Source organism: Talpa europaea, assembly GCF_964194135.1.
Source record: "Talpa europaea genome assembly, contig: HAP1_SCAFFOLD_162, whole genome shotgun sequence".
Taxonomy (NCBI): domain Eukaryota; kingdom Metazoa; phylum Chordata; class Mammalia; order Eulipotyphla; family Talpidae; genus Talpa; species Talpa europaea.
Window position 1 is genome coordinate 14724 of NW_028167958.1, and position 21083 is coordinate 35806.

Consider the following 21083-nt stretch of genomic DNA (forward strand, 5'->3'; position numbering starts at 1 on the left):
GGTGAGCTGAAGTTCTGCTTGTCCTTATGCAGCTGTAGGCACCTGTTTAGGTCTGGGCTCCGCGGCACGTGGGCTGAAGTTTTAGCCCAACTCAGAGTCTCTCCCAGCAGCTCCTTCCACACAGCTCATCCCCACGCATCCTCTCTCCTCACTGACATATTGTGCTCCGTCCGCGGCCCGCGGGTGACACAAGATCCCTCACCCCGTGCCTGGTTGCTCCAGTGTGCCGTGGCCCTGACTTAGCGAGGTCATGGGGGGGAAGTACCAATGACACTGATGTCCACCACTTAGTCAGCACCAGCCCCGTCTCTGTGGGGACAGTTACAGACCAGAGGCACGGGTAGCTCAGCACTTCCAGGCCACAGAACACTCCTTGAATTTCTCCATGAAGCCTCTGAGTTGGGCTAAGTGGGGGCGGGAGTTCTTCGTCCCATGACCACATCCAGTACCTTGACTGGGTGAGTCCTGATCTCCGCACCCAGTCAGCTCCCCGCCAGTGCTTTCTCCTTCCACAGCAGCTCTGCCGAGAGCACTCAGGCAAGCTGAACCCCCTAAGCTATCCCACACCACAGAAGCCCACAACATACTGCAGAATGAAAGTTCTCACAAAGGAATTGCACATGTTTCCCTTTGAACAAACCTAAAAACTGAACTCAAGCTCAAGGGGAAATGCTTCCGAGAGAGAACTCAGCTGGTGGGTGCTCTCCCAACTGCCACCGTCCCCACTCACATCCTGAGGCCCTGTGAGTGAACACAGTCTTGCCTCCCAGTGATACCTCACTGTTTTCAAATCCCCCTCCCCCAAGCGATTCTATGGTGCTGCGAGGGTGGAAACAGTCATGTGAGGAGGAGGAACTAAAATTCAACATTCTGGTATCTTGGCTGGAGAGGCAGAGACAAGAGAAGTGTGAAGAAGGGCTTCAGGGAACAAATAAGTTCAGACCCTGGAGATGTAACAGGGTGGTCCCCAGGAAAGGGGGAGGTTCCCTGCCCCAACCAAGGGAGAGTGGAGCTGAGCAGGAAGAGGAGAAGCTGCAGAAGAGACTGAGGAAGGAAGCAGGATGGAGCCAGAAGGAGACCTGGAGGAGGCGCATGGAGCCTAGAGATATGTGAGGAAACTGCGCTTGTCTTTCGGTTGTGGACTGGGTGACACAGATGTGGGTGAGACCCATGGGGAGGTGACAATGGAGGCTTTTATCTTGATGTTGATTTTGCTCTTTTCCTTCCGGGCTTGTCTGGTTATTTCTGACCCTTTGCTGTGGGTCCCCACTGGAAGATGCTTTAGACTTGTGGCAGGCCTTGGGGCCTTGCTCTGGGCCAATCCAATTTGGATGGACTTTTACCCACGAGGGGACGGGTAAATTTGGGTGCTTCATTTAGAAACTAGACTCTGCCTTACCTGTATTGTTTCCTAATTTTATTAAAGTTCCTTCCCCTTAAAGCGTCCTATGTTTTGTGTTGATGCGGCCGATGGCAGAACCCATTTAGAATAGGCAGGTTTGCGGGGTTTGGGCTGCCCCTCTCCCTGCTCTATAACAGAGACACACCTCATGGGTTCTCATTTCCACCGTCACAGTCCAGGAGATGCTACTCAGTCTTTTTGTGACTTAGTTTATTCAACTCTAAGGTGGAAATGAGCTGAGGGCTTCATTCTTGGCATGGCTACGAGGCTACTGCGGTGGACCAGAGGGCCCAGATGGCTGCGGGCAAAGGGCACTTCTGTCAAGACCAGGTAGATCCCCCTGCTGTGTTCCTGCCCCCAGGGAAATGGACAGTAAGAAGCACCCTCTCAGTTTAATTGGCAACAGCTGATAATGATCAGGCGCTGACCGGAAAGCACCAGGCTTTCCTGGCCGGGAATCCCCGGGATGTGCCGGTGGCTTCAGTCGCCTTCCGGGCTTTCTGAATTTGAAACAAGATTTTAAAGCCAAATTGCCGTCTGCTTCCCATCAACAATTGTGTTCTGGTCTGTTAACCTTTTGGGGGGTTCATTTATGTAGCGTTCTATTTTTTCCTTCCCCCCTGCACCCCGCCTCCCGTGCACCCTGGTCCCTCCCCTCCCCCGTACCTGTGAGCCCTCTGGGTGCCCATTCATCATCGCCCATGAGCTTTTTAAAAGAGGCTGATCAAGGCACCCTCCATGGAAATACCCGGGCGTGTCCATTTGTTAATACCGGGGCATGTCCCTTTGTTATTGTTTGTTTGTTATTTTGCTTGTGTTTGTTTTGTTTGTTTGTTTGTTTTTGTTTGTGTTTGTTTTTGTTTGTTTGATTTGTTTGTTTATGCTAGTTTTTGTTAGTTTTTGTTTTTGCTTGTTTTTGTGAGTGTTTGTGTGTTTTTATTTGGTTTTGTTCTGTTTGTTTGTGTTTGTTTTTGTTTGTGTTTGTTTTTTAGTTTTTGTTAGTTTCTGTTTTTTTTTGTTAGCGTTTGTTTTTGTTAATTTTTTAGTGTTTGTTTTTGGTTTTGTTTTTGCTTGTTTTTGCGAGTGTTTGTGTTTGTTTGTTTCTGTTTGTTTTTGATTGTTTGTTTTCATTAGTTTGTTTTTGTTAGTTTTTATTAGTTTTGTTAGTTTTTGTTTGTGTTTTTGTTTGTCTATGTTTGTTTTCCCTTGTTTGTTTTTCTACATTTGTTTTTGTTTGTTTGTTTTGTGGGAACCACCCTCGACCCCCTCCGGAGGAAGGAAAACTAACCTGCTTTGCAGAGGCTGCCAGCTTCGCAACGGGGGAGGCCCTATCAGATTTCCTGTTGAAAGACAGCATAAGCAACTGTGCTTTAATTCTGAAACTTTTTGTCTGATATAAATGAGCAAAGTAAATAAGTATGTGTGGGAGAGACGGTGTCTCACTCCAGAATTACGAGGCCCGGCGTGGAAGGGAGCAGCAGCCCACACCTGGGCCCCGAGTGCAGGCTTTGGCTATGGCCCAACAATGATCTGATCACTTCCCCCGCTTTTCTAATGACTGTTGGTCCCCAGAATGGAGCACCCATGGCCTTGATCATCGATTTCTGCAGAATGAAAGCAGCAAAACCCAAACAGGTGCACACTAGGGACAAAGGTACGGACATTGTAGTCACGAAGGACACCCCATCTTCAGCTCCCGATCCTCATGACTCTACTCAGAACTTTTACCATGACAAATATCATCACAAAAATTATATGTCTTAGTAGTGTGCAAAAGCATCTGCAACAAATGATAAACACATTCTAATTGAAAAAACAATGGGCACACACATGTCCGTATGGTACATTTGATCTTTATTCATCTTTTGGGAAGGATAAGGTAACTTTCCCAAATCACTCAAAATCATTTTCCCTCTTGCCAGAATTCACTAGGTTAATTTTATCGCAGGATTCAATCCCTCCATCTAGTCCTAGATAGCCCTCCCACCACCCACATTCCCTTCTTCAGAGAAAACTAGGGGCTACAGGCAATGCCTGATATCAGAGAACTTAGAAGTATGCCAAGAACGCCACTCCCGGAAAATACAGCAGGCAGGTGCCCCACCCCCAAGGGTGACCCCATTTGAGGTGCTGAGGGTGTGTGATCCCTGCAAGAGGGGGCCACAGCTACCACTAGTCATGCCCTGGGGCCTTGCTTCAGGGATCCCTGGTGCTTCTCACCCTCCCCCCACCACCCACTCTACTCTGGCATCTCTAAGCAGACTAAAGCCTATCAGGAACTGAACTCCCATGGCGCCATCCAGAAACCATTATGGATCTCTTTCTCAACAGGTCCTCTAGAAGGTTCAGAAGGTACAAATGCATTGTGCCTCTTGGAGGACCTCAGCTGTACCGTATCATTTTGGTCACACACGGTTAATTGAAAGCAACGTACATGCTACATTAAACAGTGTTGTGAGTTCACAGAGAACAGGCGCAGGAGAAGGCACCCCAAGGTGACTCCATGCACTGGCTCCTGAGGCTCCGGTCCTTCCAGGATGGAGCATGCTGCCTCCTGCCCGGGGGCACGACCAACTTGCTAGTTCCAGGTGTCGTTCATGGGCGCCGGGAGGCTCTCCTGCACCCGCCTTGCACTCCACGTCAAGGGAGAGCAACGCGTTGGATGCAGAACAGCTTTCCATTAGGGACAGCTGAGTAGATTTGCAGCAAAACTCATCCTAAAACAAGGCTGAGTGTGCTGTGTGGGCCATCTGCGCCCAACATGGGGCTTTGCCCTTTCTTCCCCCGCCACAGTTGGAGGATCAGGTACGACCAAAACTAGGGAACCCCGTGCCAGGAGTGGGATTCCATTGGGCCCCTGCACCTGGCCCACACGGAGCTGGGGAGCGCTTGGGAATCCCATTGCTGCTGGGCAGGGGAAGGAGTATTCCGGGGTCATGTCCAAGGTGCTGAGGGTGAGGAGCACTGGATTTGGGTGGCTCTGGCGGGCAGGGCCTCCCCTGGGACACGCAGGATGCTGGGTGTTCATGTGCTCTTGTCACATCGGCCTGGACGACCGGAGATGAGTGTCGGTGTCAAGAAGGCAAGCAGGACCCTCTGGGCCTTCCTGTTCTTCCCCTTGGTGGCTCTGGTTCTTCCTCCCATGCCAAGGGCTCTGCCCATGGGGGCTGGCCCTTGAGCAGCATGTGCCCAGGCTGAAAGCTGCGGCTGGCCAGTGTCACGCTGGGCAGGACCCGCTCTGGACCCCGCGGGCTGTCTGGGCTGGTGGATCACGACCGCGTCGGCGGGCAGGGCACGGTCTACCTCCCTGAGCTTGAGGGCAGGCTTGGGTCGCTCGTGCTCCTGATGCTTTCTCCACTGGGCCAAGGTGACGGCCGGGTCGGGGTCTCTTGCGCAGGTTCCTGGGGCTCGGGGACCGCAGGAGGCCTGTCTCCCACAGGCTCCCGATGGGCCTCAGGGAGCAGGTCCACACCTGTGGTAGTCAGCGTTGGGGGTGGCCCACCAGGGGAGTCCTGCTCGCTGTCCCTGTCCAGTTCCTTCTTCTGGATGTAAAAGAGCACGTAGGCCTGTTGGCTCAGGGCAGAGGAGACACTGCAGGAGGTGACCTGAGAGTCGTCCATGCGATACCACCGGTCCTTCCCAGGCCTCACGTAGCAGAAGTAGTGTCCCTGGTGACACCCCCAGCCTGCGTGGACCAGCACCGCATAGAGTTCGTACTCCAGGGCCCCCGCCTTCTTCTCGGACAGCACGGCCTGCAGGTCCAGGCGCTGTGGGTAGCGCACGGGCTTGGCCACCTTTCCGCCTGTGGGGCCGACGAAGCGCTTGAGCATGAGGATGAGGACCTGGGGAGGGGCGTGCAGAGCCAGCGTCTTGGCGGCGGGCCCCCTGTCGCCACAGGCAGCGCAGTGGTATGCGTCGGGCCCGTCCAGGCTCTCTGGCTTCACCAAGTCCTGCAGAGCCTGCTCCACACTGTTGGCGGCCTGGATGTCCAGGGCGATGTCCAGGTAGGGCTCCAGCGTGGTGGAGACTCCGCAGCAGCGCACACACTGGATTTGGGACCTCCAGTAGCCCCCGAAGAGCCACCGCACCAGGGTGCTGTCCTGGGGCTGTGGGTGCGCGGCCGCCAGCTCGCTCACACACCCGCCCTGCATGGCGCCCACGGTGGCCATCAGGAACTCGTGGGCATCTTCCTGGCGCCAGGTATGGAAGCCGGCGAGCAGCTCCTTCACGGGCGACACCACCTCCCCGGGGTGCAGGAGGGCGCGGGAGACGTGCGCCCGCATGGCGCAGAGCGTGCAGGACAGCCGCCGGGGGCAGGAGGGCGCGCGCGGCCGGGACAGCAGGTAGCCGTCCAGCGGGGGCGTGTAGGTCAGGCACTGCAGGGGCACGTTGGCGTAGCAGGTGTTCCCCAGGTTGCGCAGCCCGGCCCCCACCTGGCCGGGCCCCAGCCGGCGCCCGAGGCGGCCCTGGCAGCCGGTCGTCTCCGCAGGCCCCGGGGCCATGCCGCGCGCCTGGCCGGAGGGACGAGCGGCTTCTTGGAGGGGAGGCAGGTCAGCGCTCCCGGGTCCCCGCACCTGGTCCAGAGGCTGCGAGCGCGTCCAGTCCTGAGGCCGAAACTCCGAGTCGCGGCGAGGTCCGGAGTCTACCCTGCCGGGGTCAGGAGGAGCCGCTGGACGATGCGCGCGTCGGGACCGCTGGCTCCGAATGACCTGCAGGCCCGGCCCGGGCCCCTTTTATAGCCCCTGGCCCCGCCCCGCGCCGAGGCCCCGCCCCCGACCCCCACCGGTCACTGGCCTGCTGGTCAGCGCTGGGCGTGGCCCATCCGGGCCAGCAGCTCCCCGGGGAGTCCGGCGCTGGGTGACACCCCCCCCCCCCCCCCCCCCCGCCTCCAGTCTGCGGGGCCGGACCTGGCACAGGTGCAGTCTGACGAGACACTCAGCGCCCCAGCTGCCCACGGCTGGACAGGGACAGTCATCAGGCCCCTTCCGACCCCCTCAGCGTCCTGGGCTCGGGACCCGAATAGGGCTGGGGACGACAAATTGCGGCTCGGACCCTCCACTGGCGTCACCCCACCTGTCCCCGCATGTCAGAGCAGCATCAGCACGAGCTGGCAGGGACAGGAGAGAGTCAGAGAAGCCCGGAGTTGGCTCCGGACACCTGTGGGGCTGGGGTGACTCCTCTGGCCGGGGCGCAAAGGGCAGGAGCAGACTCTCGGGGAGCTCGCAGGAGGCCCCGCTGCACTCAGGAGCAGCCCGCGGAATGGACACAGGCGGCTACATCATTCATTCCCAAGGATTCGGGATTAAAAAATATCCTCAAGGGAAGCTGCACACTCAAGACAGTCGTCATGAGGTTTCTCTGATCGGGTCCCAGGAGGTCCGGACGCCGAGCCGAGGGCCTGGCCTGGGCCTGCGAGGTGGGAAGATGCAGAACGGGTGTTGGGGAGACAGAGCCCCTCGGGGCCCGCCAACCTCACAGTGGGGCGGGCGCTGGCCGGGACAGACAGGATCCACTCAGTGTCCACCGCGGGCCCCGGGAGGCCCCTGCAGCCGGAGGTGCTGGGTGTGGCCACAATGCCCAGGGACGCCTGGAGCCACAACCCCCGCCCCAGGGGTGAGGGGCAGTGATTGAGGGAGGGAGGCTCAGCGCTCCCTGGAGAGGCCCCAGGGCGTGACCTCTGGCACCTGCTTCGGGGATTGGCCCCCGGGATATTGCCCTCAGAACCGGGATGTGGCTGGGGGGATGTGGGGGGGCTGGGCTGCCGCCGTTCTGTGGAGGGCTCGGGTTAGGGGGGCGCTGTGGCCCGGGCTGTCCCCCTGTGGGCACTGGCAGGAAGGAAGTGGGTGGGCAGGCAGCCCTTGGGTCCGCACCCCTGGCAGTGGGTCACTTTGATCTCTCGAGGCTTCAGAAAATGAACGACCCGAACTCCCTGAAATCTGGCCGAGGCCCCGCGTCCTCTCGGGCTTCCCTTGGGGGGAAGCAGCGTCGGCTCTGCCCAGCCCCACTGAAGCCCCCACCCCTAGACGCGCGCGCGCTCAGGAATCCGGAGCGTGTCCCCCTCACCCCGGGGCTCCGGGGTGCGCCCAGGTGCGCCCGTCCCAGCAGGCGCCTCATGACCGTCGGGGGGTGAAGACAGAGGTCAGCCCAAGCCCCACCGCGCTTTCTCAGGGCGCCCTGGACGCCTAGGGCTGGGGGGTCGTGGGTGCCCACGGAGAGGGTCACCCGGCGCCAGACTCCCCTGGAGATGCCAGCCCGGAGGGGCCACGCCCAGCGCTGCCCAGCAGGCTGGTGACCCGGGAAGGGGGGGTCGGGGGCTTCAGGGCGAGCGGGGCCAGGGGCTATAAAGGAGGCGCGGGCCAGGCCTGCAGGTATTTGGATCAACCCGGCCCGTCCCAGGAGGGGGGTCGCTGGGGATGGGGCAGCGTTGGGTGGCCCAGGTGTGTCCCCTGACTTTCCTCTTCCATCGCACCCTGTGCTGCGGGAGTGGTGGGCGAGGGAGGCGGCCAGTCGCTATGACAGTTCCTGGGCATGACGTGCCGACGAAAAGGGGGGCCCTGGGGAAGGGGGGCGCTGTGTCCTCACAAGCCCGGCCCGGAGCTCGGAGTGGGCCTGGCTGGCGCCGGGCTGTCCTGCTGCAGCCGCGAGATGGTTGCGCACGGCTGGCGTCCAGCCCCTTCCCTCCCACCCCGGCTCCTCAACCCCGACGTCCTGAGCCACGGGGACCCCGTGACAGCGGGGGAGACAGACCCCGAGGATTCCCGGGCGTGTGCTGGGGCTCACCCATGAGCTGGCAGTCCCCCGGCATCCATAGAGCTGGAGCCGCTGCCGCGGGAGCCGCCCTGTCCTTCCCCTGCCCAGCCTGGGGGGCGGCCGGCACCGGGCAGCCTCCTGCTGGGGGCCTGGATTCTAATAAGCTCCACGTCATGCTCAGTAACACACTCTTGTGTGCAAATGCGTGTGTGTGGGGGGATGTGTGCAAACGCACTCGCGACGTGGGGAATGTAAAGCACGACACAAATTTCACTTTCAAAGATTTTACTAAGAGCAGGAAACTGATTCATGTTCGGGTCAAAACAAGCGGGGGAAGGTGCCCGACGATCCCTCGGCCACCACCACCCCGGGCATATGTCAGCGCGGGGTGGGGGGCCGGGGCAGGGAGATCTCTGCACACCCTGGGCCCACCCCAGGGACTCCCCCAGATTCACACAGTGAAGCCCAGGCTGGACCCGATTCTGCTTCACCCCACAGGGAAGCCAGGAGACCCTCCCTCGCCCAAGCCCAGGGCACTCAGGCCCAGTGCTCCTCCCCCTCGGGGTCCCTGCCCAGGTGCAGAGTTGGGGTGACCACGCCCCCAGAAAGGTGTCAAGAGACCTGCCCCGAGGCCGCCCTTCAGCTTCCGTGGTGCTCCCCACCCCACCCGCCCTGAGGTGGCAGCTCCTCCAAGAGAGCGATTCCCAGGAGCCCCCATTGCGCTGTGACACTATGTGTGTCGTTTCCAGCCGCTCCCAGGGAGCTGGTAGTTTGGGGTCTTGGTCTTAGTTGAGTACAATTTTCAGGACTGCCCGGGGCACCGCCTCTGTGGCTCGGCCGGGCAGGGCTCCCTGAGCGAGCTATGACGTGTTGCCTCCATTTATCTCCAGTCAGAAGCGGGTCCAACGCCAAGGACCTTTCTCAGGCCGGGAACACGGTGCTGCTCATTGAGGTGGCTCCAGGCTGCCCCCGGGGCCAGAGACAGATGCTCAGATGCCACCAACATCTTTAAACAAGACTTGGTGAATGTTGCCCCTGGCCTGATGGGCTAAAAATTGCCTCTAAGGCTTGGAGAGTGAGAGGGGGCGGCTGGGCGGCCGGAGGAGGGCCGGGCTGCTAAGGGTTGACACGGGTTTGGAGGAAGGAGAGATGCAGCAAGGGCTGCGCGTCTCCTGGGGAGGAAGCCTCACAGAGGGGTTGCCCGGAGATGACCTCACGCCAGCCGTGAGCTGCATTTGCAACAGCTTGCATTGTTTTGAAAAGGTTCCATTTCCCACAAATTACTTCATTCAACATCCTCAGCCACTGCCTTCTGCTCACTTATGTCCTTTTTTCCTGCGTGCAATCTCGCTGGAGAGTTTTCCATGCTGCTTTTAGGTTTGCTACCTCGTTGTTAGAATCTCAGTGTTGACCAAATGTAAGGATTCCTTCAGTTTTCCCTTCCTCCATGACACCGGGGTGTTTGGAATCGCCTCACCCAGACGTCTGTCAGAGATGCTCCGTGAATCAACAATTTCTGTTGATCTTACATGGAACAGTCCCCCAGTCTGAACTGTCTGTCGGGACTCTTCGTCCTGCTTCAAAGACTCTTTTATACCCCGAGGTGTTTTATCCTCTTCTTGCTGTTTGAACCTTTGCTCCTTCGATGGCTTTTCTTGAGCACGTCAGGCTGGCAGGTGGCTGAATCTTAGTTCACAGTGATTGTGAGACTAGAGTTTCTCCCGAGCGGAGCTTGCCCAGGACGGAAATAATTTTGGAAGAATGAGGTGCTCCCTGCACAAGTCCTCCAGACATGTCAAAGATTGGAGCTGTTGGTGACACCGTCCCCACAGCTCTGCTTGCAGCGTGCCTGCACCTGCGATGTCAGGTTGGCGAGCGGCACCCTGACAGCACATCTGTGCATGTGCGAAACCACCGGTCACTGCTCTGACCTGGGAGAACTCACCTGCAAACCTGACCTCTTGACGGCAGAGTGTGGGAGTGGGAGGATCCTCCCTGCTCACCCCAGGAGTGCAGTGCTGATTCATGCAGGGTGAGAGCCCTTGGAGGGTTAAATACTCCTGCTGGGACTGGATTTTGCTTCTGCTTTATCATGCACTGTCCACCAGGCAGGTGACTTCCTGCAGGCCTGCGAGACTCTCCCTTCAGGGTTGGGTCCCCTGGTGTCGCCAAATGGCTCAGCGGTGGCTGAAGGCTCTCCCGCCCAGCAGACACGCGTGCGGCCGCTCTCCAGGGTGGGTCTCTCATGGCTTCTAAGGTGAGCGCGTTGACTGAAGGCTTTCCGCAGCGGCGGCCCTCGTGGGGTTTCTCGCCTGCGTGTGTTCTGCTGGGGCGCCGGAGCTCAGAGCCGTGATGGAAGGCCTCCCGCAGAGCAGACACTTGTGTGGTGTTTCTCCACTATGAATTCTGTTGTGCTGGCTAAGGCCAGAGCTTTGGTTGAAGGATTTCCCGCCCTGTGGATAGGCATCCTGCTTCTCTGCAGGGCGGATTTTCTCATGGCTTCTAAGGTAAAAAATGACTGAACGCCTTCTCACATGCGCGGCATTTAGAGGGTTTCTCCACAGTGTGAGTTTTCTCTTGCTGTTCACAGTAAGAGCTGTGGCTGAACACTTTCTCACGCGAATGGTGTGCGTGTGGTCTGCTACCTCGTCGTCGGGTCTGGGTGTTATTGAGGCTTCTAAGGTCAGAGCTTTGCAAACATTTGTGCCCACCTCAATGAGAGTTACATGTTTTTTTCTGCAGTGTGCGTTGTCTTGTGTTTCTTGAGGTGAAGGTAAGGACGAAGGAGCTCCCCATACTCGTGGCACTCACGTAATTTTCCTCTAGTGTGAAATTGTTTGTGTGGTTGAAAGGACAGGTCTTTGCGGAGTGATTTTCCATGCCCTGTTGTGATATGAGGCTTTTGTCCCACGCGAATTAAAACACGTTGATTGAACTCAGCTCTGTGAGTAAACTCGTCACCCACGTCAATGTGTCCAACGGGAGCCTCTGGAGTGAGACGTGACTGTTTGGGAGAAGAGAAAAAAGACTCTTAATGGTTTGCCAGCCTATGTCCTTGCCTTCATTTGTCCACTAGCAACCTGGGCGTGACAGTCTCTAGGGCTCGTCTCCAACACATACTGGGTCACTCACCTGCAGGCAGACAATATTATCCTTTGAGATATCATATTCCTACCATGAGAAATGTTGATGCAGTTGACTGTATTTTTAGAACTGAGGTTTTGCCTTGAGCTCATTTATTTTGAGCTTAATTTCTTCACTGATTTCAAACTACCAAACTTTTCCCCAGAAAGTGCTTAATTCCAACTCCATTACACTCCTGCAGGCACCTTACCTTATTGCTGGATCTGCAGTTTGAATGATTAGGACTTACACCCACTTACCGTTGGCATGGCGACCCTTGTGTCCTTCTGGTTGTGTTGTGTTAGTAACACTTCTTCTCTGTTATGGAGACTTTCTCTCATTACACAGTTACAGCTGTGATCTCCTTGGCCTGGGCCCGGGCGGGGGGGGGGTGCTGGGGAGGTGGGTTTTGGGGTTGGGACCTGGCCTGCCGAGCGGGCACCTGGCAGTGTTAGTGTGACAGCAGAGGCCGTGTCCTCGTGGGACCTGATGCTCGGGGGTGACGGTATTCTCAGCGCGCCCGTCTGTACCGCGGAGAGGAGTGTGGGGCAGTGGCGCCCTGAGGCACAGTAAACTGGCTGTCCTGCTACCCCAGAGACCAGGATCTTGGCCCCAAGCCCAGGCATCTGTGTGAGCCGGGCTGATGTAGCCCCAGCACCTGTGGGCCCAGGCCAAGCGCGCCATCTCCTCTGTTTTATCTGTGAGTCACCCACTTCCTCCACCTGATTCCAGGTGCTGGGGCTGCAGAGGCCAGCGAACGCTCACGGCCTCCCAAGTGGACAGACGGTGTCAGAGAACCCAGAAAGCGGTGCTGGAGGCGGGGCAGGGAGGCGCCTGCGTGGAGACGAGGCCGGGGCACCATCGTGCCTTCATGTCCATACCTGCTGCTCAGCATCAATTTTTACTCTTTCTTTTGCAGCAGAGCAGCGCAAATTCACTTCTGCAGCCCCCGACCTTCACCTCAAAGGAAAGGCACTCGGCCTCCCAGCAGCCGTCCATCCACACACACTTCAGCTGCCCGTGAATTGCTCCCCTGGCTGAGGGCACAGAGCAGAGCCCTCAGTCAGCTGGTGATCATTACTGGAAGGTGAAATCCCATCCTCGGGGCCAAGCTCAACCATCCACCCCCCGGGGCTCCTGGACACAGGGGATGGATTTAAAAGTGAGAGGGGGGCAGACGTCACCCAGCAGCGAGGCCTGAGTGCGCCAGGTCGTGCCCACGCTTGTTACTCAACGAGCACAACGAACCCCACCCCCCTGCCATGGCCGTGTCTGGGGTGCATAGAAGCAGAAGGAGACAATGTGCTTCCTAATCCCAATGAACAAACCTTTCCAGTCGATGACAATGTTCCACGTCTCCCAGGGAACGGTCCCGTGGGCGACGGCCGTTGGCTCCCTGGGAGGACCGGCCCAGGCCCTGTGTGCTGGCATCTGTGCAACTCGTTAGGAATTAACACTGGAAAGATTTTAATTGAAGGGCATCACTAAATGATTTTATATATATATATAAAAAATAATGAATGTATGGATGTATATGGAAAACCATTAATAGCCTTTCCTCTCCTTCCCAAAAGCAGAATCCCTTTGAATGTAACACTATGGGAGATTCCCCTTATTGCTCCACACTGAACGAACATTTATTGGCCCCCATGGAAAAGAAACCCTGTATCAGCAAGCAGTGTCGGAAATACCTTGGTGGCCGGCTATGACTTCATCAGCACAAGCACATTCACAGTCAAGGTAAAGCCTGTGAATGCCATCTGTGCGGGAAAGCCTTCAGTACCTGCCCCAGTCTGAGACGGCATGAGATGACTCACACTGGAGAGAAACCTTAGGAATGCCGCATCTGTGGGAATGCCTTCATTCAAAGCTCTGACCTTAGAAAGCACAATCTGACTCACACTGGAGAGAAACCGTATGAATGTCAGCTGTGTGGGAAATCCTTCAGTCAGTGTTCTGCCCTTAGACAACACGAGGGAATCCACCATGGAGAGAACATGAGTGTTTTTAGTGAATATTCTGACCTGAGATGACATACAATGATGATTCATTATATTTAAGAGACGTCAACCATAGCTTTAATGTTTAAACACACCAAAGACTCATACATTGAAGGGATACTGCAACTGATGTGGAAGATCCTCTAGTCTTTCTAACTTGACATATGCACATGTATGTGGCCGTGAATACACACGTATGACATCAAAACCTTCAGTCATTGGCCTGACCTTCGATGACCTGAGAGAACTCCTACTGTACATAGAAAGAATGAGGTTGTCTTCAGCCACATTTGTACGTTTGAAACACACTAGAGGCTTGATACAGGTCAGACCGCCTGGGAGTGTCATCCATGTGAACAAATATTCAGCCAAGCACGAGTCACTTAGGCACAAGAAAGCTCAGTGAACGAGTCACTGCTAACCCAGGATGTGAGCGATGAATGTGCTTGAGGATTACCAAGCAATTCACACAGAAGCGATTCAATTAGAAGCCAACAGAACCCTCATTCCCAGAGCCATTCCGTGGCACATAGGAGGAGTCAGATTGTACAGAGCACTCAGTGTCATGAAAGAAGGTTCTCAAACCAAGGAGACGGTAGTCCAAAAACCAAGGAGGAGAAAACTTCAGCTAGATTTCATATCAGATAAGGAAATCAAGGAGAAAAATACTCTAAGAATCTTTTAATATGCAAGTTAGCAAATAATTAAGAATAGACATAATTTCCGAGGGATAGGGTGAAATCGCCAAGATAGTCAAGTGGTCTGGGAATACTGAACCGATGCTGGGAGTATGCAGAATTTTGTAAGAAATTAAAGTTTGCAATAGATTTGTAAAGATGTGAGTAAACCGTGTTGCTAAAAAAGTCTAGTGAGCTGAAGATCTGCTTGTCCTTATGCAGCTGTAGGCACCTGTTTAGGTCTGCAATCCTTGGCACGTGGGCCGAAGTTTTAGCCCAACTCAGAGTCTCTCCCAGCAGCTCCTTCCACACAGCTCATCCCCACACATCCTCTCTCCTCACTGACATAGCGCTCTCTGTCCTGGCCTGCGGGTGACACAAGATCCTTCACAGGTGCCTGGTTGCTCCAGTGTGCCGTGGCCCTGGCTTGGTGAGGTCATGGGGGGGGCAGTACCAATGACACTGATGTCCACCACTGCGTCAGCACCAGCCCCGTCTCTGTGGGGACAGTTGCAGGCCAGAGGCAGGGGTAGCTCAGCACCTCCAGGCCACAGAACACTCCTTGAATTTCTCCATGAAGCCTCTGAATTGGGCTAAGTGGGGGCGGGAGTTCATCGTACCATGACCACATCCAGTACCTTGACTGGGTGAGTCCTGAGCTCCGCACCCAGTCAGCTCCCCGCCAGTGCTTTCTCCTTCCATAGCAGCTCTGCCAAGAGCACTCAGGCAAGCTGCACCCCCTAAGCTATCACACACCACAGAAGCCCGCAACGTACTGCAGAATGAAAGTTCTCACAAAGGAATTGCACATGCATCCCCTTTGAACAAACCTGTAAACTGAACTCAAGCCTCAAGGGGAAATGCTTCCAAGAGAGAACTCAACTGGTGGGTGCTCTCCCCAACTGCTACCGTCCCCACTCACATCCCGAGACCCTGTGAGTGAACAGTCTTGCCTCACAGTGATAAGCCACTGTTTTCAAACACCCCCCCCAAAGCGATTCTATGGTGCAGCGAGGGTGGAAACAGTCATGTGAGGAGGAGGAACTAAAATTCAACATTCTGGTATCCTGGCTGGAGAGGCAGAGACAAGAGAAGTGTGAAGAAGGGCTTCAGGGAACAAATAAGTCCAGACCCTGGAGACAGACCTCATGGGTTCTCATTTCCACCGTCACAGTCCAGGAGATGCTACTCAGTCTTTTTGTGACTCAGTTTATTCAACTCTAAGGTGGAAATGAGCTGAGGGCTTCATTCTTGGCGTGGCTACGAGGCCACTGCGGTGGACCAGAGGCCGCAGATTGCTGCGGGCAACGGGCACTTCTGTCAAGACCAGGTAGATCCCCCTGCTGTGTTCCTGCCCCCAGGGAAATGGACAGTAAGAAGTGGACAGTAAGAAGCGAACCTCTCAGTTTAATTGGCAACAGCTGATAATGATCAGGCGCTGACAGTTAGCACCAGGCTTTCCTGGCCGGGAATCCCCGGGATGTGCCTGTGGCTTCAGTCGCCTTCCCGGCTTTCTGAATTTGAAACAAGATTTTAAAGCCAAATTGCCTCTGCTTCCCATCAACAATTGTGTTCAGGTCTGTTAACCTTTGGGGGGGTTCATTTATGTAGCGTTCTATTTCTTCCTTCCCCCCTGCACCCCGCCTCCCGTGCGCCCTGGTCCCTCCACTCACCGGTACCTGGGGGCCCTCTGGGTGCCCATTCGTGCCCAGGAGCTTTTTAAAAGTGCCTGATCAAGGCACCTGCCATGGAAATACCCAGGTGTGTCCGTTTGTTTGTTTTTGTTTGTTTGTGTTTGTTTGTTTGTGTTAGTTTTTGTTTGTGTTTGTTAGTTTTTGTTTATAGTTTTTGTTAGTTCTTTTAGTGTTTGTTTGTGGTTTTGTTTGTTTTTGCTTTTGTTTGTTTTTGTTTGTTTGTGTTTGTGTTTCTTTTTGTTAATTTTTGTTAGTGTTTGTTTTTGTTTGTTTCTGTTTTTTTCTGTTTGTTTGCTTTTGTTTGTTTTTGTGAGTTTGTTTTTGTTAGTTTTTGTTAGTGTTTGTTTTTGTTTGTTAGTTTTCGTTAGTTTTTGTTGGTGTTTGTTTCTGTTTGTTTCTGTTAGTTTGTATTTGTTAGTTTCTGTTTATTTTTGTTTGTTTTTGTTATTTCTTGTTAGTGTTTGTTTTGTTTTTGTTTGTTTATGTTTGTTTGTTTCTTTAATTTTTGTTAGTGTTCGTTTTTGGTTTTGTTTGTTTTTGTGAGTGTTTGTTTCTGTTTTTGTTGGTGATTGTTTTCGCTCATTTGTTTTTTTTTTTGTATGTTTTGTGAGAAAATCCCCGCCCCCCCGTTGGAGGCCAGGGATCTAACCAGCGCTGCAGAGGCTGCGGGCTGCACCTTGGGCGAGGCCCCATCAGATTCCCTGTTGAAAGACAGCGTAAGCTACTGTGCTTTAATTCTGAAACTTTTCTGTCTGATATAAATGAGCAAAGTAAATAAGTATGAGTGGGAGAGACGGTGTCTCACTCCAGAATTACGAGGCCTGGCTTGGAAGGGAGCAGCAGCCCACACCCGGGCCCTGAGTGCAGGCTTTGGCTATGGCCCGAACAATGATCTGATCACTTCCCCCGCTTTTCTAATGACTGTTGGTCTCCAGAATGGAGCACCCATGGCCGTGATCATCGATTTCTGCAGAATGCAAGCAGCAAAACCCAAACAGGCCAACTAGGGAGGAAGGTGCAGACATTTGAGTCACGAAGGACACCCCATCTTCAACTCCCGATCCTCATGACACTACTCAGAACTTTTACCATGACAAATATCATCACAAAAATTACATGTCTTAGTAGCGGGCAAAAGCATCTGCAAGAAATGATAAACACATTCTGATTAAAAAAACAATGGGCACACACATGTCACGTATGGTACATTTGATCTTTATTCATCTTTTGGGAAGGATAAGGTAACTTTCCCAAATCACTCGAAATCACTTTCCCTCTTGCCAGAAGTCACTAGGTTAATTTTATCGCAGGATTCAATCCCTCCATCTAGTCCTAGATAGCCCTCCCACCACCCACATTCCCTTCTTCAGAGAAAACGAGGGGCTACAGGCAATGCCTGCTATCAGAGAACTTAGAAGTATGCCAAGAATGCCACTCCCATAAAACACAGCAGGCGGGTGCCCCACCCCCAAGGGTGTCCCCATCGGAGGTGCTGAGGGTGTGTGATCCCAGGGGAGCAGTGCCTCTGCAGGTGGGGGCCACAGGTACCACTAGTCATGCCCTTCGGCCTTGCTTCAGGGAGCCCTGGTGCTTCTCACCCTCCCCCCACCACCCACTCTGCTCTGGCATCTCTAAGCAGACTAAATCCTATCAGGAACTGAACTCCCACGGCGCCACCCAGAAACCACTATGGATCTCTTTCTCAACAGGTCCTCTCAGAAGGTTCAGAAGGTAGAAATGCTTTGTGCCCCTTGGGGGTCCTCAGCTGTATGTACCGTATCGTTTTGGTCACACACTGTTAATTGAAAGCAACGTACATGCTACATTAAACAGTGTTGTGAGTTCACAGAGAACAGGCGCAGGAGAAGGCACCCCATGGTGACTCCATGTGTTATAGGGCATGGAGCGGAGCAGCCCAAACCCCGCAAACCTGCCTATTCTAAATGGGTTCTGCCATCCGCCGCATCAACACAAAACATAGGAGACTTTAATGGGAAGGAACTTTAATAAAACTAGGAAACAATACAGGAAAGGCAAACAGTCTAGTTTCTAAATGAAACACCCAAAGTTACCCGTCCCCTCGTGGGTAAAAGTCCATCCCTATGGGATCGGCCCAGAACAAGGCCCCAAAGCCTGCCACAAGTCTAAAGCATCTTCCAGTGGGGACCCACAGAAAAGGGTCACAAACAACTGGACAAGCCCGGAAGGAAAAGAGCAAAATCAACATCAAGATAAGAGCTGCCACTGTCACCTCCCCCACGGGTCTCACCCACATCTGTGTCACCCAGTCCACGACCAAAGACAAGCGCAGTTTCTTCACGTGACTCTAGGCTCCATGAGCCTCCTCCGGGTCTCCTGGCTCCATCCTGCTTCCTTCCTTCCTCAGCCTCTTCTGCCAGTTCCTCTTCTCTTCCTGCTCAGCTCCACCCTCTCTTGTGTGGGGCAGGGAACCTCCCCCTTACCTGGGGACCACCCTGTTAACATGCAGTGGCTCCTGAGGCTCAGGTCCTTCCAGGATGGAGCGTGCTGCCTCCTGACCAGGGACACGCCCAACTTGCTAGGCCAGGTGTCCCTCACGGGCGCCGGGAGGCTCTCCTGCTCCCGCCTTGCACTGCACGCTTCGGGAGAGCGACTCCTTGGATGCAGAACAGGTTTCCATTGGGGACAGCTGAGTAGCTTTGCAGTAAAACTCATCCTAGGACATGGCTGAGTGTGCTGTGTGGGCCACCTGCGCCCAGCCCGGGGCTCTGCCCTTTCTTCCCCCGCCACAGTTGGAGGATCAGGTGCGACCAAAACTAGGGAACCCCGTGCCAGGAGTGGGATTCCATTGGGCTCCTGCACCTGGCCCACACGGAGCTGGGGAGCGCTTGGGAATCCCATTGCTGCTGGGCAGGGGAAGGAGCAATCCGGGGTCCTGTCCAAGGTGCTGAGGGTGAGGAGCACTGGGTTTGGGTGGCTCTGGCGGGGTGGGTCTCCCCTGGGACACGCAGGATGCTGGGTGTTCATGTGCTCTTGTCACCTCGGCCTGGATGACCAGATATGGGAGTCGGTGTCTAGAAGGCAAGCAGGACCCTCTGGGGCTTCCTGTTCTTCCCCTTGGTGACTCTGGTTCTCCCTACCATGCCAGGGGCTCTGCCCACGAGGGCTGGCCCTTGAGCAGCATGTGCCCAGGCTGAGGGCTGCGGCTGGCCAGTGTCGTGCTGAGCAGGACACGCTCTGGTCACCGCGGGCTGTCTGGGCTGGTGGATCACGACCGCGTCGGCGGGCAGGGCAGGGTCCACCTCCCTGAGCTTGAGGGCAGGCTTGGGTCGCTCGTGCTCCTGATGCTTTCTCCACTGGTCCAAGGTAACCGGCAGGGTCGGGGTCTCTCGCACAGGCTCCTGGGGCTCGGGGACCGCAGGAGGCCGGTCTCCTACAGGCTCCCGATGGGCCTGAGGGAGCGGGTCCACACCTGTGGTGGTCAGCGTTGGGGGTGGCCCACCAGGGGAGTCCTGCTCGCTGGCCCTGTCCAGTTCCTTCTTCTGGATGTAAAAGAGCACGTAGGCCTGTTGGCTCAGGGCAGAGGAGACATTGCAGGAGGTGACCTGAGAGTCGTCCATGCGATACCACCGGTCCTTCCCAGGCCTCACGTAGCAGAAGTAGTGTCCCTGGTGACACCCCCAGCCTGCGTGGACCAGCACCGCATAGAGTTCGTACTCCAGGGCCCCCGCCTTCTTCTCGGACAGCACGGCCTGCAGGTCCAGGCGCTGTGGGTAGCGCACGGGCTTGGCCACCTTGCCGCCTGTGGGGCCACCGAAGCGCTTGAGCATGAGGATGAGGACCTGGGGAGGGGCGTGCAGAGCCAGCGTCTTGGCGGCGGGCCCCCTGTCGCCACAGGCAGCGCAGTGGTACGCGTCGGGCCCGTCTAGTCTCTCCGGCTTCACCAAGTCCTGCAGAGCCTGCTCCACGCTGTCGGCGGCCTGGATGTCCAGGGCGATGTCCAGGTAGGGCTCCAGCGTGGTGGAGACTCTGCAGCAGCGCACACACTGGATCTGGGACCTCCAGTAGCCCCCGAAGAGCCGCCGCACCAGGGTGCTGTCCTGGGGCTGTGGGTGCGCGGCCGCCAGCTCACTCACACACCCGCCCTGCATGGCGTCCACGGTGGCCATCAGGAACTCGTGGGCATCTTCCTGGCGCCAGGCATGGAAGCCGGCGAGCAGCTCCTTCACGGGCGACACAACTCCCCGGGGTGCAGGAGGGCGCGGGAGACGTGCGCCCGCATGGCGCAGAGAGTGCAGGACAGCCGCCGGGGGTAGGAGGGCGCGCGCGGCCGGGACAGCAGGTAGCCGGCCAGCGGGGGCGTGTAGGTCAGGCACTGCAGGGCCGCGTTGGCGTAGCAGGTGTTCCCCAGGTTGCGCAGCCCGGCCCCCACCTGGCCGGGCCCCAGCCGGCGCCCTAGGCGGCCCTGGCAGCAGGTCGTCTCCGCAGGCCCCGGGGCCATGCCGCGCGCGCCTGGCCGGAGGGACGAGCGTCTGTCTCGGGGGGAGGCAGGTCAGCGCTCCCGGGCCCCGCACCTGGTCCAGAGGCTGCGAGCGCGTCCAGTCCTGAGGCCGAAGCTCCGAGTCGGGGCGAGGTCCGTAGTCTACCCTGCCGGGGTCAGGAAGAGCCGCTGGACGATGCGCGCGTCGGGACCGCTGGCTCCGAATGACCTGCAGGCCCGGCCCGCGCCCTTTTATAGCCCCTGGCCCCGCCTCGCGCAGAGGCCCTGCCCCCGCCCCCCACCGGTCACTGGCCTGTTGGGCAGCGCTGGGCGTGGCCCCTCCGGGCGGGCATCTCCTCGGGGAGTCTGGCACCTGGTGACCCTCTCCGTGGACACGCACGACCCCCGTGGCCCTCGGCGTCCAGGGCGTCCTGAGAAAGCGCGGTGGGGTTTGGGCTGACCTCTGCGTTCACCCCCCGACGGTCATGAGGCGCCTGCTGGGACGGGCGCACCCGGGCGCACCCCGGAGCCCCGGGGTGAGGGGGACACGCTCCGGATTCCTGAGCGCGCGCGGGTCTAGGGGTGGGGGCTGCAGTGGGGCCCGGGCTGAGCCGACGCTGCTTCCCCCCAAGGGAAGCCCGAGAGGACGCGGGGCCTCGGCCAGATTTCACGGAGTTCGGGTCGTTCATTTTCTGAAGCCTCGAGAGTTCAAAGTGACCCATGACCAGGGGTGGGGACCCAAGGGCCGCCTGCCCACCCCCTTCGTTCCTGCCAGCGCCCACGGGGGGACAGCCCGGGCCACAGCTCCCCCCAACCCGAGCCCTTCTCGGAACAGCGGCAGCCCAGCCCCCCGCGCCCACCCAGTCACGTCCCGGTTCTGAGGGCGAGATCCCGGGGCCAGGCCTGGCAGCAGGTGCCAGAGGTCACGCTCTGGGGCCTCTCCAGGGAGGGCTGGGCCTCCCTCCTTCAATCACTGCC

General features: G+C 56.7%; 2 protein-coding genes across 2 annotated transcripts; both read right to left on the bottom strand.

Moving 5' to 3' along the window:
• Positions 1-4701: 4701 nt before the first annotated feature.
• On the bottom strand, positions 4702-5904 carry LOC311188079 (ubiquitin carboxyl-terminal hydrolase 17-like protein 6; the record flags this gene model as incomplete). The annotated part of the gene is made up of 1 exon (XM_084259846.1): positions 4702-5904. The coding sequence occupies one exon, from the start codon at positions 5902-5904 to the stop codon at positions 4702-4704; it is 1203 nt and encodes a 400-aa protein (XP_084115972.1).
• Positions 5905-6044: 140 nt separating this feature from the next.
• On the bottom strand, positions 6045-20126 carry LOC311188080 (ubiquitin carboxyl-terminal hydrolase 17-like protein 6; the record flags this gene model as incomplete). Its single annotated transcript, XM_084259847.1, is given in 3 exon segments — positions 6045-6111; positions 18983-19853; positions 19856-20126. Coding segments are annotated over 3 exon segments (1209 nt in total).
• Between the last annotated feature and the right edge of the window lie 957 nt (positions 20127-21083).